This window comes from Carassius auratus, linkage group LG44F (genome assembly GCF_003368295.1).
Source record: "Carassius auratus strain Wakin linkage group LG44F, ASM336829v1, whole genome shotgun sequence".
In the NCBI taxonomy this organism is placed as follows: Eukaryota; Metazoa; Chordata; class Actinopteri; order Cypriniformes; family Cyprinidae; genus Carassius; species Carassius auratus.
This window is the reverse complement of record NC_039298.1, coordinates 342,042-362,033: the sequence shown is the minus strand read 5'-3', so window position 1 is coordinate 362,033 and position 19,992 is coordinate 342,042. Positions and strand designations below refer to the sequence as shown.

Here is a 19,992-nt window from a genome sequence, read left to right as displayed (position 1 = left end):
GTCCACTTTGGTGTCAAATGGTCTACCTGAGTTTGTAGGAGAAAATGAGAGACCCTTGGACAAGACAGAAACGCAGTCATCAGAGAGGGGGAGGTCTGAAATATTGGTTACTACCGATGCTTCAACCGGCTCCTTGTGATTGGTGGTTCCTGAGAGTGGGTTCCGCCACTTTCCACCCCTCCGCGTTTTCCTCTTCCTCTTTTGTAAGGTTGGTTGTGCTGTCTGGGGCGAGATTCCAAAAAAGCATTTCTGTCATACACATCAGCAATTTTGTCACGGTCATTAGTGACATGAGTTTCATCATAGTTCTCATCATCAGTGCTTGGAAGATTAAAAGACACTCTTCTTTTTGTCAGGTGCCCCTTCTTGCCCCAGCCATATATAGAACAATTACTATAGTCATTACGGTCTTGCTTAAATTTGATTATTTTGCCTTGTTTCAATTTTGTTGACAGTTTATCAAGATCTTCTTTTAGTTTATTTTCAAAAGGCAACCTGTGTTCCTCTGATTCTGTCTGAGTGAGCTGAGATTTCAAATCCTCAATCTGAGATTGTACAACTGACTTCTGCTTTCTGGCTTCTTCAATTAACAAGAGGATTAAGTCTAGGGAGCATTTGTTGAGAATTGCTTCCCATTTATCCTTAAAATCCACATTATCATAGCCAAATGAGGGAAATTTATTCAATCTCAAACCTCTTGGGATCATGTCCTGCCTCCAGTAGTCAGATAGGGTAATGATATGAAGATTCAGCTTCACCTCTTTTTCAGAAAGTTTTTGAAGATCAATGTGCAGTTTACGTGTATCTGTCCTCTGTGCATGTTCCTGGTCAAAGTCCAGTTCCAGAAGAGTGTCTTCTACAATTGTAGCAGCCCCTTGGCGTCGACAAACGAGACAGAGAGTTTCGACGGGTGCTTAATCTTCTTTATTTCGCTCGCTTTGAGCGCCATTAACCGTGACTTCGAGAAACGTTGTGTTGTAGCACCGTGAAACTACATAAAGAAACAATATACTCATAAATAAAAAACGTATGTACAAATGACAGATTACTTAAACAAATACACATTTACAGATACCCAAAAGGCAAATAAATTATTAAATACATGAGAAATTAACCAAAAGAGTGACAAATAACACGTGCCATACGAAATTATATATTACTTTAAAATACAACATGCAAAACACACAATAAAGACACATACCTCGCTCCGCTTGCCAAAGGGTACTAGATGATACAAAACGTAAAGTGCATCCACTTTTTACAATATATATTTCAAACTTTTGTAAACGCCATGTGAGAACCACAATGTGCTCCTCGTCCGCACCTCTTTCTTCTACCTGCGTTACAGCTTACGTTACGTAGAGAGCGTGCGTGCGCACACACAACACATTTAAAGTGACACACACATACATATTTTTGCGGTCATTTACACTCCCACCAATTATGAGATGATGAAAGAACAGAACAAACTGTGAATGAATCAGAACATGATTTCTGAACATCAATATGACCGCCTTCACAGTTTTTATGCATGTGAAGTCTAAAATGTTAGGTTTTATAGAACTTAATTACATGGTCTGATGCAATGATATCACAAAGCAGTCGCTGATTACTCATTTTCAATAAGTACCACCAATTTTTGGATGGGCCTTTCAATGACTGCTGGCTTGGAGCATTGATTTTGTTTTCGCTCCCCTAACTGCAACTTAACTCGCCTTACAAAACCATCACTTCCTTCACTGGTTTCCACCACTCGGCCTAATTGCCACTGACCTCTGGGAAGCATATCGTCTTTGATGATTACAACATCATTCACTTGAAGGTTACGGCGAGGAATATGCCATTTCTGACGTGCTGCAATGTTGAGAAGGTATTCCTTCTTCCAACGACTCCAAAATTGTTCGATTAGGTATTGAACTCTGCGCCATCTTTTAGTGGCATACACATCTTGTTTTACAAACTTTCCTGGAGGTGGAAGAGCAACATCAGATTTCATCATTATCAGATGGTTTGGGGTCAATGGTTCGAGTGAATTTGGATCATTAATCCCATCTACCGTTAGAGGGCGGCTGTTTACAATGGCCATTGCTTCATAGAACAGCGTTCTGAGTGATGCGTCATCAAGCCTGCCTGGGCATAAAGCAAGTGTGGCATTGAGTACATTTCGCATAGTACGTATCTGACGCTCCCAGACACCTCCAGCATGGCTTGCAGAAGGAGCATTAAAGACAAACTCGCATTGCCTTTCTGTAAGAAAGATCTCTAAGGCGTTGGTGTCAATCTCTTTCAGTGATTTTGCGAATTCATTTTTAGCTCCAACAAAGTTAGTGCCTTGGTCACACTGAAGTTTGCGAACTGCTCCTCTGAGGCTGATAAAGCACCTTAGGGCATTGATAAAGGAGTCTGTAGATAGGTCCTCAATCATTTCAATATGGACTGCACGAGATGATAGACAAGTGAATAATAGGCCATATCTCTTAAGCTCCTTACGAGCTCTCTTCACAATAAATGGCCCGAAACAGTCCATACCACAGTACGTGAATGGAGCGGAAACCTCAACACGTTCTCTGGGAAGTTCTGCCATACGCTGTTCTTCAGCTGGTCGTCTGAGTTTCCGACACTGCACACACTTGTGTATGAATTTAGCGACGGACTTACTGCCTCCAATGATCCAGAATCCATTCATTCTTAACTCCATTTGAGTTTGGCTTCTTCCCTGGTGACGAACTTTGGTGTGGTAATGTGACAGAATTAGTTTAGTGATGTGGTTACCTTTTGGAAGTATTACCGGATGTTTTAGATCTTGACTGAGAGATGAGTGTTTTAGCCTCCCACCAACACGGAGGATGCCATTGTCCAAAATAGGATCCAGAGGGTACAGTGCGCTTGAATTTGGTAGAGCTTCTCCTCTTTCAATTATTTGCATTTCCTTTGAGAATGCTTGCTGCTGTACAAGCTTGATGACCACCTTAGCAGCTCTCTCACGTTCTTCAACTGTCACATGATCACCGTTGTACATCTGTTTGTGGCCCAATCTGTTTATTCTTGCAACCACCCTTAGAAGCATAGACCAAGAAGAGAATCGACTTAAGCGACTGAGGATGTCTGCTCCGTCTCTGACGGAGGTCACAAAGGTTTGGACTAATTTAACTTCAGGATCACCGACAAGCAGGTTCACAGGTGTGTATGGTGTTGCATTTACTTCCTGTTCCCACAGGAATTTGGGTCCTGATAACCACATTGATGTAGAGATGGCAGACGCATTAAGCCCTCTAGATGCATAATCAGCAGGGTTATCTGTTGTATTTATGTAACACCACTGACTAGGATCTGTGACATCTCGTATCAGCTGCACTCGATTTGCGACAAAAACATGAAACCTACGGGCTTCGTTGTTAATGTATGCTAAAACGACCTGCGAGTCTGTCCAGAAGAACTCTTGGTCAATCTTCATTTCCAGCTCATTTTTCAGCATGACACTCATTCTGGCAGATATGACAGCGGCTGAGAGTTCTAACCTGGGAATGCTTATGACCTTTGTAGGTGAGACCCTGGCTTTAGCCATCACCAGACTGCAGTGGACTTCACTCTTTTCATTTTTGAAGCGGAGGTAGGAACAAGCACCATATCCTACATTACTCGCATCAGAGAAGTGGTGTAACTCTGTTCTGACTATTTCACTGAAGGTATGTGGGTGATAACATCTTGGTATCAATACTTCCTTGAGTTTCAGAAGATCGTTTTTCCAATCCACCCATTGAGGACGCACATCATCAGTAAGTTCGTTGTCCCATTCAGTACCTCTACGACAAAGTTCTTGTAGGATACACTTTCCCTGTAGAATAAATGGGGCGACAAACCCAAGAGGGTCATATAGAGAGGCTATAACAGACAGAATACCACGGCGAGTCAATGGTTGATCCTTAAGGTCGATGCTGAAACTGAATGTGTCATCTTTTGTTGACCATTGAATGCCGAGTACACGTCCAGCTGGTGTTGCTTCAAGATTAAAGTCAAGAGGCTTTGATGTTGTTGCCTTTTCTAACGGGTTTAAACAACTCAGAACGTCTTCCTTATTTGAGTTAAATTTGTGAAGCCGTAAACCTCCATGTTTACACACTCTTTGAGCTTGCATTATTAGTTCTTTGGCTTCACTGGTTGAGGGAACACTGGTTAACCCATCATCCACATAAAAGTTCTTCTCAATGAATGCTGAGGCTGAAGGATAGTTAACCTTGTGCTGCTGTGCCAGGTACTTTAGGCCGAAATTAGCACACCCAGGTGAAGACGTGGCACCAAAGAGGTGGACTGCCATGCGATATTCTTGAGGCTCTTTCTCCAAGTCTCCACCCTCCCACCATAAGAATCTCAGGTAATTGCGTTCATCAGGTGGGACGAGAAACTGGTGAAACATCTTCTCTATGTCACAGGTAACTGCAACTGGCTCCTTTCTGAAACGGCACAGCACTCCCACCAAGGAATTGGTTAGATCAGGCCCAGTCAGAAGTGTGTCATTTAATGATATACCACGAAACTTTGCTGAACAATCGAATACCACCCTCAGCTTGTTTGGTTTCTGAGGGTGGTACACCCCATGGTGTGGGATGTACCACACTGTCTCTCCACTTAGTATAGCTGGAGCTTGTTCTGCATCACCTTTGATAATCATCTCTTCCATGAAAGCCTTGTAGTGATCATAATACTGTTTATTGGACTTGAGCCGTTTCTTTAGGTGTTGTAGTCGAGCAGTTGCTAGCCCTTTGTTGTTGGGTAGTGAGGGTCGGCTGCTGCACTTAAATGGGAGAGGAAGCTCGTAATGTCCATTATCCTTCTGATGAATATTGGCACTGAGGTGCTGTATGAAACGAACATCCTCTTGTGACACACATTTATCCTCATAAGCCTTTTCATTGAAATCTGACTCAAGAATTTTCAGGATATCATTGGCCGATGGGACAGGTATTTCCTTTACTGCAACACCGTGGACAAAACTCTGATTTCCTTGTCGGTCAAGGTGTGGATTAGACAGGCCTATAATACTCCACCCAAGCACAGTTCTTTGCGCGAAAGGCTCATTTTCACCACCTATAATTGCTTCCAAGGGAGCTAGAGCAGATGGGCAGTCAAATCCAATTAAAAGTCCGACTTCACAGTTCAAAAGTGGTGACAGCTGACTTGCTAAGTGTCTGAGGTGACTCCACTGAAGCGCTGTGTGCTTGGTGGGAATATACGACTTGTCCACTGGAATGAAGTCTCTTGTGTATGCTTGCTGTAGTAGTATAGAACTTGCAGATTGTAGTCCTCTTACTTTAAGTCCACAGACTCTCTTACTGGCAGTGATGGTGTCAGCAGCTGTCATGGTGCTGAGCCTCAATTGCACAGGTTGTGAGACAACATTCAAACTTTCAAGAAGATCTTCCAAGATGAAACTTGAGTCGCTCTGGGTGTCAAGTAGAGCATAAGTTAGTACTTCTCTTTGGGGTTCGTCCACTGTAGAGATGAAAACTGGTACAATGCTGGAAGTAGCAGGAGAACATTGAGTGAGTGCGTGTGTCATGACTTTATGAACTTCCTCACTTGCTTGAACATTCGTAGATGCTCCTTTAGGGTCCTTTGAAGGAGCTTTATCCCTTTCTTCATGTAAGCAGGTAGGATGACTTCGACCACACGTACCACATGTATGTCTTCTTCTACAGTCTTTACTCATGTGTCCCTTTCTGAGACATCCGAAACAGAGGTGGGTTTCGTGAATGAAGGCTTTCTTTTCTTCAATAGTCCTTCTAGCAAATGTAGAGCATTGGGCAATGTGATGTTTTTCATCTTTGCAGAAAAGGCACGATGTCTTTGGCTTAGAGCTGTACGTCTCTGGTCCTTTTGAGCTCAAGTCCTTCACCTGAACCTTTGTACTGAGAGCCTTAGCACGCTTGGGGAACCTTTCATCTGTGTTCTTTTGATTCACAAATAGTGCAGAGGTTATAGGGTTACAAGCTATTTTTGCTTCCTTTTGCAGAAATTCTGTGAAGCATTTGAAACTTGGATAGTCACCTGATGTGTCTAGCTCTTCCACCACGATTCGGTTCCACTTTCTCACAATCCATTCGGGGAGTTTCTTTAACAGCTTGTGGTTTTCTTCAGAATCATTTAGGATGGCTAATCCTTTTACGTGAGGAATTGCCTCGACACAACCTTGTAGGAAATCTGTGAAGTCTCGTAATGCCAGTGGGTCATTTGCTCCAATTTTGGGCCATCTCATCAGCTTGTCTCGAAACGCTCTTTGGATGACGAACGAGTTCTCGTACCTTTCCTGTAACACTTTCCAGGCACCTTGATACGCATCCTCAGAATTTCTGTAGAAATATCCCTCCACCGCTTTGCGAGCTTCCCCAGCAAGGTAATTCTTCAGATAGAACATTTTTTCACCAGAAGGAAGAGGTTTTCGATCAATGAGGGCCATGAATGACATCTTCCAATCTATGAATTTTAAAGGGTCAGCAACAAAGACAGTGGGTTCTGGAACTGGCAGCCGATGTGTGCTTAGTGAGTTTACTATTGCTTGAGCTAGATTTGCAGTTTCCTGAGGTGATGTAACTCCATATCCTTCACATGATGCTTGCTGAGGTAGGAAAGACTGTGCTTCCGGGTTCAGTTGAGATGTAAGCTCTGTCCTTTGGCAGCCAGTGTGAATGCTAGGGCCTTCGTCATCTTCACAGCGATGAAGGTTGCCTTCCAAATCGTTATACACTTTGACACGAGCTGCTGCTACTTTAACTTCTTTGTCAACTTGTAACTGTTGTAGCCGTTTCTTTTCCTCAACTAGCCTTAACTGCATTTCAGCCTCCTTCTGCTTTATCTCCACTAACATTCTCGATTCACAAAGCTTCCAGTCATGCTCCATCTTATCAAGCTTAGCTTGTTGATTGTGAATTTCTTGTAAAGCTTTAGCTTGTTCCAGTTTCGCTGCAAATTCTGCCTGTGCATCAGCACGCTTACTTGAGACTTTAGAAGTCTTGGATTGGTTATCGGATCCCAGTGATGACTCTGAAACGACGGTGTTTGTTACTGTACATCCAAAGACGGATCCATATTCATCCTTATTCAGCACTTGCCTTACTCTTTCCTTCACAAGTTCTTCGTTGTAACTTTCATTAAATGTTTCCAGTCGTTTACTGACAAGATCAGTGATTTCTGCAGTTAGTGCAGCGCAGGCATCCATACGTTTAACAATGTCTGAAGTAGTAGTGTGGTTACGCAGAATTGCTTCATAACGCTGATAGACTGAATCATGTCTGCCTTGAATGTCCTGCTGTATTTGATCCAGGTCTTCACGTGTACAGAATGTTTTCAAATTTGATCTAGCCTCTCTTGCAGCCTGCTTCCAGGACTCATATGTCTTATGGAAGGACTTTTCCTGTTTCTTTGCTTCGAGCACATGCATCTCTCGACCTTTCTCTGTTAAGCTTCTTTCACGTGAGCTTGCTCTGAGCTGTTGCACTGGTGGGTTACTTATTTCTTCAGCTGGAAGTGGTATCTCCTCAACTGGTTCAACTTCCTTTTCAGGTGGGTTTTCCATGGCCTCTTTAATGTTGTTTACTTCTTTAAACTGGGCAACTTAAGCTATAAGTGATACCATTTCCATCAGACCTCTAAAATGTAAGCACTCAAAATATTAGCAAGGAGAATCAACACAAATGCACAACTGTAAACACTTTTAACATTTAAATATTTCCCTTGTAATAGATCAGAAATGTCAGTTTACAAACAGTAATAAAGTTAACTGTACTCTTTGTGTATGACTTTTTAAATGTCCAAGATAAATCTTCAACAATCAACGTTCAAATTTAACACACAAGTTTTTATAGTCTTTAAATAATCAAGCAAACTTGAATATTTTCTTGTGAATTGACTTATTCAATTTAAATGTCTCTTGTAGTTTTATCCTTCAATTTAATAGTCCAAAAAATATTCTCCTTTTCATTTGAACATGTCAACTTACAGAGTTCCAATGAATGGATGCAGCTCACGTGGGAATACGATTGAACTCACAGTCTCAATCTCATCTGTAGTGTTAAACGGTGCCTTGTTACCACCTTGCGATCTTTCCCTTTAACCAGTTATAATGACGTCACGATCCGCTGTGACTGCGCAAACGTCCGCAGCGCCGTGCTGATTGATCCTCGTGCGGCGTTGTGATGAACTCTCTCGAACAGGGCAGCAGCGAAGTAATGCAGAGTCCCGATAAGCGTCGAGTTTCACTGTAGCAGCCCCTTGGCGTCGACAAACGAGACAGAGAGTTTCGACGGGTGCTTAATCTTCTTTATTTCGCTCGCTTTGAGCGCCATTAACCGTGACTTCGAGAAACGTTGTGTTGTAGCACCGTGAAACTACATAAAGAAACAATATACTCATAAATAAAAAACGTATGTACAAATGACAGATTACTTAAACAAATACACATTTACAGATACCCAAAAGGCAAATAAATTATTAAATACATGAGAAATTAACCAAAAGAGTGACAAATAACACGTGCCATACGAAATTATATATTACTTTAAAATACAACATGCAAAACACACAATAAAGACACATACCTCGCTCCGCTTGCCAAAGGGTACTAGATGATACAAAACGTAAAGTGCATCCACTTTTTACAATATATATTTCAAACTTTTGTAAACGCCATGTGAGAACCACAATGTGCTCCTCGTCCGCACATCTTTCTTCTACCTGCGTTACAGCTTACGTTACGTAGAGAGCGTGCGTGCGCACACACAACACATTTAAAGTGACACACACATACATATTTTTGCAGTCATTTACAACAATGATAGCTTTGCCCTCATCCTTAGTGTAGGAGAAAGATTTGTTAGTGGCCATGTTGATATTATAGTGGGTCCTCAACGTTCAAAAAGTAAAACGGAGCTGCTCCTGTCCAGGGTCACCCAAAATGATCCTCATAAGACTAGACAAAAGAGAACTGGAGCGCTGCTGGAATCCCTTGTATCCTCTGGTGCTCTTGGAAGGGTTAAATGTAGAAAAAGATTTTGGAAAAAAATCCAAGTCCAGGCACTCAATAGGATGCAAAAGTTAAAAAGCCTTTAATAGTTGGGCTAAAGCATTAAAACACCAACGCGTATCGGCTGTCACAATATGTTTTGCTCATATTGTGAGTGTATAAAAATAAAAGTAGACCGTTTTGAATGATGTCATGGTTTCTGTTAGTTTGGACTCTTTCTTTTTCATCATCCTTTGCCTTTGTCAATTTGTTGTCATAGTTATTAATATGATATAGGCATTATCAGTGTTGAGTACTCGAGACTCGGACTCGGTCTTGGACTCGGTCTCGAGACCGTATTTTAATGGTCTCGGTCTTGTCATGGACTCGTGTGCATTTTGACTTGGTATTGACTCGGACTCGAACATATTAGGAATCGGACTTATGCCCGAGTCCACTCGAGTCCCAATCAAAATATTTCATGATTATTACTGTATGTTAATGTTTATTTAAATTGATGTATGATTGACACATCCAATGACTGGTGATTTTCTTTTGACGTGAGACGTTAGGCCAGCGACACACTGGATGTGTGGCGCAAGCGTCTCAGCTGCGTGGCGTGTCTGTTTTTAATTCGGCTCCCATGTTAACAGGTTAGATCTTGCAGACTGCCTGCGTGAGACGCGCTTATAACCCGTGCATGCTAGAAATAGAACCGACGCCTATTTTTCACGCGACACGCGTGCATGTTGGAAGCGTTTCAAGGCAAAATATACTAGAAAAATATTTTTATATGTCATTTTGAACACAAATACATATTAATTCATGACATTTTGATATTTGAAAGTCTATAGGTTGACATAAATTCAGATATAAATGTAATTTTAAAAATAAATTAATAATGATCGGTTTGCAAATATTGCACCTGTCAAACATACTCTATTTTGCCGTCAATACTGTTGACGGTGTCTTATCAGTAGGTGTGTAAAAAAATAAAAAAATAAATTTGATATTGTTGTCATGAAGACAAGAGCCTGGTTTTTTGGCGGCCTCTCTCTATGTCACCTACAGCCGCAGCAGCGCGCCAAGCGCCGCGTCAGACACGCTTCTGGTGTGTAAAGACACAGAAAACGCGAAGCAGCCACCACGCTTCTAGCACGCAGCAGAGACGCCACGCAGCCAGTGTGTCACCGGCCTTAAGTTACCCTCCTGCCATCCGCCTGTAGTGATCCCGCTTTCCAGAAAGCCACATTGCTACATTATTTCTCTCAACTGTGTTATTTTTACAAAGTAGGACAAAATGGTGACAGAAAAAAAACAAATATTGTTTAATTAAATTATATAATGAATACAGACACAGACTGACTGTCTCAACACTAAACATCTCCCCCTCAAAAACAATGTCTGACAGAATGCATTGAACTTATATTGCATTTGATCCAGCTTTCTTCCCCTGGCACATACACACTTTTGGATGAAATTTTCCTGGACAGTCACTCGGCTCTTGTGTGTATGCCCTCCATAACTAAAAAAACTTCGACTAGTGTGTATTTTACCCTGCATTAAAACGCACCATCCAGGGAAATTAGCATTAGATTATCCGTTGCTGTTACAGAAAGTGATAAAATGGTAACTGTTGTCAGTCCCCGCTTCCTCTGCGCCAGTAGAGAGAGTTTTTAGTCTGGGTGGATTGATCATGAGACCACATGGTGCTTGGTTGGGTAGCAGGATGGTCTCCTCACTTATATTTTTGAAAAGTAATTATGCCCATCTGTAATCTTCACAACATCTAAAGTGCACATAATCCAAGCCATTGTAAGGATATTAGCAGTCATTAGTTAAGCTTCAAGGTTAAAAGTTATGTAAAAGCTGTTACAGTTGAACATTTACAGGTATAGTGGTACAGTAATGTTACTTGTACTAGAAGTGTTATGTAGAATTACAATATAGAGTCGTACAGTAATATTATGTGTACTAGAAAGGTTATATGGTTGTGTATAATGGTACAACGATGTTATGTGAAAATGAGCACTTAATATTGACAACACTTCATAATACTAATAAAATTACCTTTAAACCACATACTATGTTGCCCTTTTAACCTTTATTGTTTCCACCAAACATTTGACATACTCTTGAAGATTTCTTTAGGTCTTGTCTCAGACCCAATCTCTCTGAACTCGGTCTTGACTCGGACTCGACCCTTTCTGAACTCGGTCTTGACTCGGACTCGACCCTCTCTGGACTCGATCTGGACTCGGACTCGAATGAGCCGGTCTCGACTACAACACTGGGCATTATATTCAGGAGTGTGTCTCATTATCCTAAGTATTTAAAGTTCTGTTGTGTCAGGTCAGAGTTTATGTAGTGTTGGATAGTTGGAACTTACCTTTAGGATCATTTGATCCCCAGCTTTTTTTGTAAGTTTGTCCACTTACAAAGATAAGATGGGTCTGTAATTTTACAGTAGGTTTATTTTAATGTATAGAGATAGAATACCAACCAGAAAAAAACACACATTATATAAAGATTAGAGACTTATTTCAGAATTTGTTCCCCAAGAAAAACATGACTTAGTACTTTGTATAGAAACCCATTGAGGCAAGAAGATCCGGCTACATCGAATGATTCGTTCACGAACCGGATATCACAAACTGCTTTGTTTTGAACTCTCTCACAACAGACCCAGAAGAGAAGACAATGGTGAATAAAGTCATAGTTTTTGCTATTTTTAGACCACAATGTATTTTTGATGCTTCAACATATTCTAACCGACCCTCTGATGTCACATGGACTACTTTGATGATGTTTTCCTTACCTTTCTGGACATGGACAGTATACAGTACACACAGCTTCAATGGAGGGACTGAGAGCTCTCGGACTCGAAATAACTTAAACTGTGTTCTGAAGATAAACAGAGGTCTCACGGGTTTGGAACGACATGAGGGAGAGTTATTAATGACATAATTTAGATTTTTGGGTGAACTAACCCTTTAAGGTTTCTTGGCTGTAATTTGGCAACTCAATGTTTCAGCTCCCTCCACAGATTTTCTTTAAGATTGAGGTCTGGAGACTTCCTAGGCCACTCCATGATCTTAATGTGCTTCTTCTTGAGCCACTCCTTTGTTGCCTTGGCGGTATGTTTCGGGTCATTGTCATGCTGGAAAACCCATCCATGACCCATGTTCAGTGTTCATGGCTGAGGGAAGGAGGTCCTCATCAAAGATTTTACAGTACATGGACACCGTCCATTTGTCCCTCAATGTGGTGAAGTCATCCTGTAACCCTTAGCAGAAATTTTTGAACGGTCATGTACATGAGCCTTCTTGAGCAGGAGGACCTTGCAGGTGCTGCAGGATTTCAGTCCATTGCTGAGTAGTGTGTTACCAATGTTTTGCTTGGTGACTGTGGTCGCAATTGCCTTAAGATCATTAACAAGCTCCAGACCAAGGCTGATTTATAGTCGTTTTGTTTTACTTCCATTTTCAGATAATTGCACCAACAGTTGTCTCATCTCATCTTGTAGCCCATTCAAGCCTTGTGCAGATCTACAATCTTGTCTCTGACATCCCTTGGTCTTGCCCATGGTGGTGAGAGAGGTTGGAATAAGCACTGCAGCCTCACAACCGCTGACCACGTGTAACCACACTAGCCCAGGACTTCCACATTGAGCATCTTCACCTCCAAGATCGTCTGAGACCAGCCACCTGGACAGCTGCTGTAACAATCGGTTTGCATAACCAAAGAATTTCTGGGAAATTCATCTGCATGTTCACCGTCCTCATCTTGGTCTCGACCTGACTGCAGTTGGTCATCCTAACCGACTTGAGTTGGCAAATGCTCACATTCGATGGTGTCTGGCACTTTGGAGAGGAGTTCTCTTCACGCATGAATCCCGGTATTCACTATACAGGGCAGATGGCAGACAGCGTGTATGGCATCATGTGGGTGAGTGGTTTGCTGATGTCAACGTTGTGGATCAAGTGGCCCATGGTGGTGGTGGGGTTATGGTATGGGCAGGCACATGTTATGGACAATGAACACAGGAATGAATTGTATTGATGGCATTTTGAATGCACAGAGATATCGTGACGAGATCCCGAGGCCTATTCTTGTGCCATTCATCCACGACCATCACCTCATGTTGCAGCATGACAATGCACGGCCCCATGTTGCAAGGATACGTACACAATTCCTGGAAGCTGAAAACATCCCAGTTCTTGTATGGCCAGCATACTCACCAGACATGTCACCCACACCTGGGCAATAATCATGCGGTCTAATCAACATCTTGATATGCCACACTTGTGAGGTGAATGGATTAGGCAAAAGGAAAAGTGATCATTAACACACATTTAGACAGATTTGTAAACAATATTTGAGAGAAATAGGCCTTTTGTGTATATAGAAAAAGTCTTAGATCTTTTGTTGTTGAAAAGTATGTTGTGTTTAGAATTTAGTTCAGTGTATACATACATACATACATATACATATATATATATATATATATATATATATATATATATATATATATATATATATATATATATACACACACACATACATATATGTGTGTGTGTGTTTGTGTATATATATTGGTGCTGGGCAATGATTAATTTCTTTGTATTGCTATTAATCGCATTATGCTGCACAAAACTAATAATGCATTCAAAAGTAGTGTATTGTGCACTTTTTTTCATTTAAAAGTAGGCCTACTGCTACATGAACAAAAGTTTGTACCTTATTCAACAGCAGATGATAGGATAAAGAGCTTCCCCCATTTTAAAGGTTAGAAATAATTGCATGGATTGCACTTGAAACTGGCAATACTTTTATATTTGACCAAAATCAATGATTATTGTTCAGTAAAAATAATGGTGTTGGGCGATATATATATATTGCAGGGTGTTTACTTTCAAAATACATTACTTAAAATTTAAGTGCATATTTAGGACCATATATGGGTAATTTTCATTGTATTGTGCAAAAAAAAAAAAAAAGGCAAAAGTAAGGGTTAATTCAACAAGACAAACAGTCTATGAAGTGTTAATTCTGTGGGGCTATTTTGACAAGAACATTGTGGTGAGTGCCTACACCATCTGTGACAATTTGTTGCGGCAAATATGTTTACCACAGCAGAAGCATTGGTCTGTTCATCTGCAAACTTAGCTGGATGTCTACAGTAAATGCAAATTTTGCAACATTTGCAAAAATGTATCTTCCAATTCCATTAATTTTCAGATCTATATGGACAAGTGTGGAACTGGCTTTACAGCAAAAAGGGACAATGCAAGAGGATAGGAATGCATTTAGACTTGGTGTATGTTGTCTGTGTGGTTACCAACACTTTGTGGTGAAGGCAATTCTCATGAAATCCTACACTGTAAAAATAATATTAATAATAAACAACAACAACAAAACCTGCAACCTTATTCAGCATCGTTCTTAAGAGTAAGAGCTAAGACTATTGCCATATAGTTATAGATGTAATAATTAACATTTACGATATAATACTCTCTTGTAGCTGCCGAATTTAGATTTTTATTTTTGTTAGAAATGATCTTTACATCTTTATAAAGCAGATTTAATGTGACAGCTGATTCTAAATGAAGATTGCAGTTGATTGTAATTCTGGTTCTTTTTTGAGAATTATACATTGTGAGAATTATACATTTTGATTAAAAAAAAAAAATCAACAAGGAATGTTTTTTATATGACTTTTATTGGACAATATTTCAGGGTGTTATTGATTTTAACAGTATTATAAAATATAAATAAAAATTATTATTTTTTTTGTTTGCATAAAACCACTCAGTACATATCTATGTCTTGAAATGTCACAAACCTTAGAGTATTATGGCAGTAAATTTAAATGTAGTGTTATAACAAAAAAAAGAAAAAGAAAAGATTTAACTTATTTATTTAATTTATTTATTATTGTCTAAGAAACACTTGTTAAATGCACTTGTGGGAAGCTTAAACTCCATTTGCAACTGAAAACAAATTGGACTCCAATTATGGAATATGAAGTTGTTAACTGGTTTGTACATTAAAAATTACATTTACATTTTGTTTTTAATGTAATTTTATTTATTGGAATGCTTAGAAAGAAAAGTTAGTGTTTTGTTTGGAGATGAGAGGTTCTGGATAAATGCAGAGACACAGAGAGACCAGATGCAGTTGAAGCCCATGACTCATAGTAAAAGGCAGGTGCATTTGGACAGCTTCTCGTTGCTCAGCAGACCATGCTGGGTTGTGGCCAAATTCTGGATCAGGCTCCAGAAGTGTTTGAAGCTGATGCCTTCCCCATCTTTCACACCCATTTGCTTCATCACATCTCCAAAGTTATCCGACTAGAGAAAAAAAAAAATAGAGAGAGAGAGAGAGAGAGACTCATTGGTGTTCATGTATTCTGTCAACATTTAACCCATTTCACAATGGTTTTCAACTTTTGCATTTGAAAACGAGCACTTTGTCGCCCTCATGTGGATCGTCTCTATGGCTTCATAATAAGCCATAAGTAAAAGAGTCTTTTAATTAATTACTTTTATTTTATTTATTTATTTATCTTGCTAAGATACGTTTTCTTTAAGTCTATACAGTCTGTACGGTTTTTAACTATTATGTTACAACATGAACTGTGAGCAGAATTACATCAGAACTGAAGTATGGATCACTGAAGTATTGTTCAAATGTCACAGTATCATATACCTCAAAGCACCAGACCTTCATTTAGCTAAAAGAAAAACAAAATCTTTTTTGAGGTTCTCCCTCAAGCTGTAGAAGGCCTTCCATAACAAGATATTATACCGACTTTAGCTGAAGAGCGAGTCGGCCTGACTGCAGGAGAGATGATGTATCCTTCAGATCAACAGTAGCCATCATTTCGCTCCTTCACTGGAGCCACACCTCGTGTTGTTCTCTGGCTCAACCTGAGCTCAAACTGATCTGTGTAATCAGACCACACCTCTATCTAAGGCAAAAAACTCTGGGAAACATTCTCTGTGAAACCAACCAGTCCTTCAGACTGAAAGAAGTTTAATTATAGTAAAAAAAAATTACGGCAGTCGTGGTTGCCAAAACTTTTCCATAATAAATATACTGTAGCGACAAAATGACGGGCAATAAGAGGACGATATATATATATATATTTAACACCAAATCATATAAAGTTCCTGTTTGTATATGACATAAAACCTGTTAATACTACTGAAATTAGTTAAATAAACCGATGCTAACAATAAAAATTGCAATAGCGTGCTGGCTTTAAAGATTAAAGTAGGCCAGTAATAACAAAGACACAGTGCTCTGTGTTTCCCAAACAAAGACAAAACACCACCAGAGTAACACACAGGCCTTAAAACAAAGCAAAAAAAAAAAATTACAACAATGTTTCCATAAGGTTATCACTTAACTGGTTTCGTTCTTCACATTATCTCCCACTGAAATTATGAACAGCTGTTACGCTTTAACAATAATAAAGCTTAGAACAATCACAGGAAATGAGTAATAACTGTTTTGAGTCATTGGAATCTGTTGGAATGAATAGCAGCATGGGTTTTACCTTGATTAAAGTTGGCAGCTGGGAGGAGAGGAGGCTCTTGAACTCATCTGCCTTCAGTGTAGGCCGATTATCAGAAGAAGCAGCATGGAAGTTTGTGACCAAGGTGTTAATGGCCTTCTCAAGGTCAGAATACTGCAGAATTAAGAGAGTATAGATGTTGTGTATAGATGAAGACAGATACTTATATAGAAGAATAGTATAGGTGGGGGTTTTACTAGAAAAGTAAACAGGTTTAAGTTAAAAGCAAAAAGGGTTTCATAGATGAATGTCATAGGAGAACCTGTTTAAAGGGATACTCCACACCGGAATGAAAAATGTGTCATTGATTTCTAACCCCATGTCGTTCCAAACCCGTAAAAGCTTTGTTCGTCTTCGGAACACAATTTAAGGTATTTTGGATGAAAAATATCTCTCCAGATCAGAGTAGAGCCATTTTTGCAAATCTGAGCTGTATGCAGATGGCGTACACTCCACACTGCGCTGATGTGTTGTTTGCTTTCAAACCAAAGCGTAAATACACGCAAAAAGCGAATTCTTGTGGCGCGGCTGATACAGAAGTGCATACGCCGTCTGCGTACAGCTCAGATTTGCCAAAATGGTGCTACGCTGATTTGGAGAGGCACAGAGGAGAGGAATCGTTGAACAATGCCTTTCATATTTTCCTGGAGCTTAACATTTGTCAGTCTATTGGACAGTCACAAGACTCCTGGTTTTCATCCAAAATATCTTTAATTGTGTTCCAAAGATGAACAAAGCGTTTACAGGTTCGTAACGACATGGGGGTAAGTGAATAATGACAACATTTTCAATTTGGGATGGAGTATCCATTTAAGCTTCACAAAGAACTTTTTCTGCTACTGTATAGTTCTTTAGAAAACCACTCATGTATTGAAACTTTAAAGAGCCTAGAAACAAATACTCAGATTTGGAGAGCTGTTTTGCTCAATGTCTATCATAATTAAACTGAAAAATTAAAACGTGAAAAATGCTATGACAATATGTACTTATTTCAGTTTTGGACTTTTGATATCTATCCTTGACTTTTATAATCAAGCAATGAACATTAAGACTGAAGCAATCATGTGCATCTGTTTTCAGACTGATCAGTCACCACTAAAAGATCGAAAAACTTGTGCTTTTACTTTTTCTCTCCAAGACTATCAATACACTACCAAAGCTAAAATGTGTCTATTCAAACCTTGTTGCTCTCAGACAATTATGCAGTACAGTACCCGAAATACCTGCATGCCAGGCCATGAAATGCATTATTTACTATAGCTGTGCATTAATGATGGAAACCATTTCCCTGTTTTCTGTAATACATTTACTGTATGGTGTTGAAATGCATAAAAACTGTGGTTACGATAGTAAACAGTGTTACTATGTAACCCCAATTGCAATTTTGACCATTCAAAAACTTTCTATACACTTTCCCCCTCTTTCTTTAAGTCCACAGTCAATCTTCGTCTTGAGACTTGTACCAGAGAGCAACAATGCCAAGACTCTGATTGATTCCCCGTGCTTTCCATTTCTACACAATGACTGTATGTCAAAACCTAGTGAGCTATCTGCTTAGACAGCTTTTCTGGGTCTCATAGGCGAGATCGGGGTGGTTAGGGCAGGGAGGCACCCTTCTCACTAAGTTTTGACACAGTCATTGTAGCCTATCCTTTGCACTGAGTAGAGAACGTTTCATTGCAGCGTAGCTCTCTCTCATATGGCTTGAATTATCCTGACACTGGCCATACTTCTAAGACTCTTTCTTTCTTTGCTAGGAAATATTAACAAGAGGACGCGTCCCTGCGTTCAAAAGCAAGGTGAATCAGCGCAGCGGAATGTGAAAGAACGCAAATTCATTTCTGAGAGTTGAATTTCAATGTACATATTACTATTACTATTAAACCCGGAGATAATGTGCAAGACATGGCAATTAGCGAGACACGTCACATCGAACTAAGACATCCGTCAAACACGCGGATGCTATTCATAAAAAACTAACAGAACACTGCCGAGACGCGTCAGTGGCATTTGGAGTTTTTATATTGCTCGTAAAGAGAGCGAGAGAGAGAGAGAAAGGAAAACAGATTTTATTTATTATTATTATTATTATTATTATTATTATTATTATTATTATTATTATTATTATCATTATTATTATTATTATTATTATTATTGTTGTTGTTATTTTGCGTTAGATTACCGAGACTGACAAGAGAACAAACCAACGAAGCGCAGTTTATGTAAAACACTCACTCATAAACCCAATAACCGCGTAAAGCACAATTTAAATGTAAGCGAGCAATCATATAGCTATATATAAAACAGTGTAAACCACATACCTGTGTCGCCATTTTACGTGATTTTTATTTTCTTGGTTGTATATAAACTTTGCTGTTCCCGTCGTGCAGTGCTCGTTACTTCACGCTCTCAGCGTCCCATCGCTTCTGTCACATCTTGGCTGACATCCTGAATCCTCCCACTTGGGGTTGGGGGGGAGTTTGGTCTAATCTAAACCCACCTTCCGTGTCAGTGTTATGGAAAAAATGCCTCCTGTAACTTGATGCTTTAGGACAGTGAGTCTAACCGGGCGGAGACGGTCGGGTTTCATAAGAAAAAAAAACCTGGAAAGCCAGGTTTCCATACGACACATTTTTGTTGATGTTGAAAACGATTGGAAAACAGACTTACTGCTCCTTTGGGAACACATCTGGAAGCGCTCAGGATAAAAACTATTTTGCAGCAACAGGCCCCTAGTTCAGAATGTGTGATTTGGGTTTGGCCTCGTTTTTATGTAGGAATCTTTTTGTTTTAAAGAACAGAGAAGTTCTGCCAGATATTCAATGCACAGTATATTGTTTTGGTTAAAAGGACTGTACATCTTTTTCATGATTTTCTTTCCAAGAATCCTTCAGAAATACTGTATAGAGAGATTTCCATTGAGCAAGGCATGTCCCTGGTCAGATCAAAATTCTCTGAGATTGGCTGTCTTCCTCTACTTGTTTTCTGAACAGTTCTGGTATTGCACAGGCAAGGGCATGCTCAGCATTTGGGGTGGATGCACTGAGAGTACTAGACATGACACACCTTTGACAGCATTACGTATTACTAGTACAGAATATAGGACAGCAATGCACAGGTATGTATAATCATGCAGATGTACACATAAACAAACTGAGCACTGGATTAGTCAGTATGTCCTCATCTTCAAACTGTTGCACCACCCTCTTGTGCAAGTTCAAAAATGGTAATTAATACCTAGTGGGCTTTGTATAACTGACTCAGAATTCCACATGCACACTATAATCATATGAATATTTCAGAAGTTCAGATACTTTTTTCATTTTGCCAAATGTACACACACATAGACTGATGCACATCTTCTTTGAAGAAGAAGTACTTAATTGGAGTTTAATGAACATTAATTATGAATGAA

General features: G+C 39.8%; 2 protein-coding genes across 3 annotated transcripts; both read right to left on the bottom strand.

Moving 5' to 3' along the window:
* Positions 1-853: 853 nt before the first annotated feature.
* LOC113068250 (uncharacterized) lies at positions 854-8,721 on the bottom strand. 2 transcript variants are annotated; one of them, XM_026240913.1, is made up of 4 exons: positions 8,592-8,721; positions 1,576-8,381; positions 1,202-1,542; positions 854-991 (listed from the first exon to the last, which is right to left on the bottom strand). In XM_026240913.1, exon 2 carries the CDS (start codon positions 7,568-7,570, stop codon positions 1,610-1,612), a length of 5,961 nt encoding a protein of 1,986 aa, XP_026096698.1. In that variant the 5' UTR covers positions 7,571-8,381; positions 8,592-8,721; the 3' UTR covers positions 854-991; positions 1,202-1,542; positions 1,576-1,609. The 2 variants fall into 2 exon arrangements, with proteins under 2 accessions (XP_026096698.1, XP_026096697.1); XM_026240912.1 differs by having other exon boundaries at positions 1,202-8,381.
* Positions 8,722-14,782: 6,061 nt separating this feature from the next.
* Positions 14,783-19,055, bottom strand: LOC113068249 (protein S100-A14-like). Its single transcript, XM_026240911.1, has 3 exons — positions 18,899-19,055; positions 16,560-16,691; positions 14,783-15,348 (listed from the first exon to the last, which is right to left on the bottom strand). Exons 1-3 carry the CDS (start codon positions 18,908-18,910, stop codon positions 15,190-15,192), a joined length of 303 nt encoding a protein of 100 aa, XP_026096696.1. The 5' UTR covers positions 18,911-19,055; the 3' UTR covers positions 14,783-15,189.
* Positions 19,056-19,992: the final 937 nt, after the last annotated feature.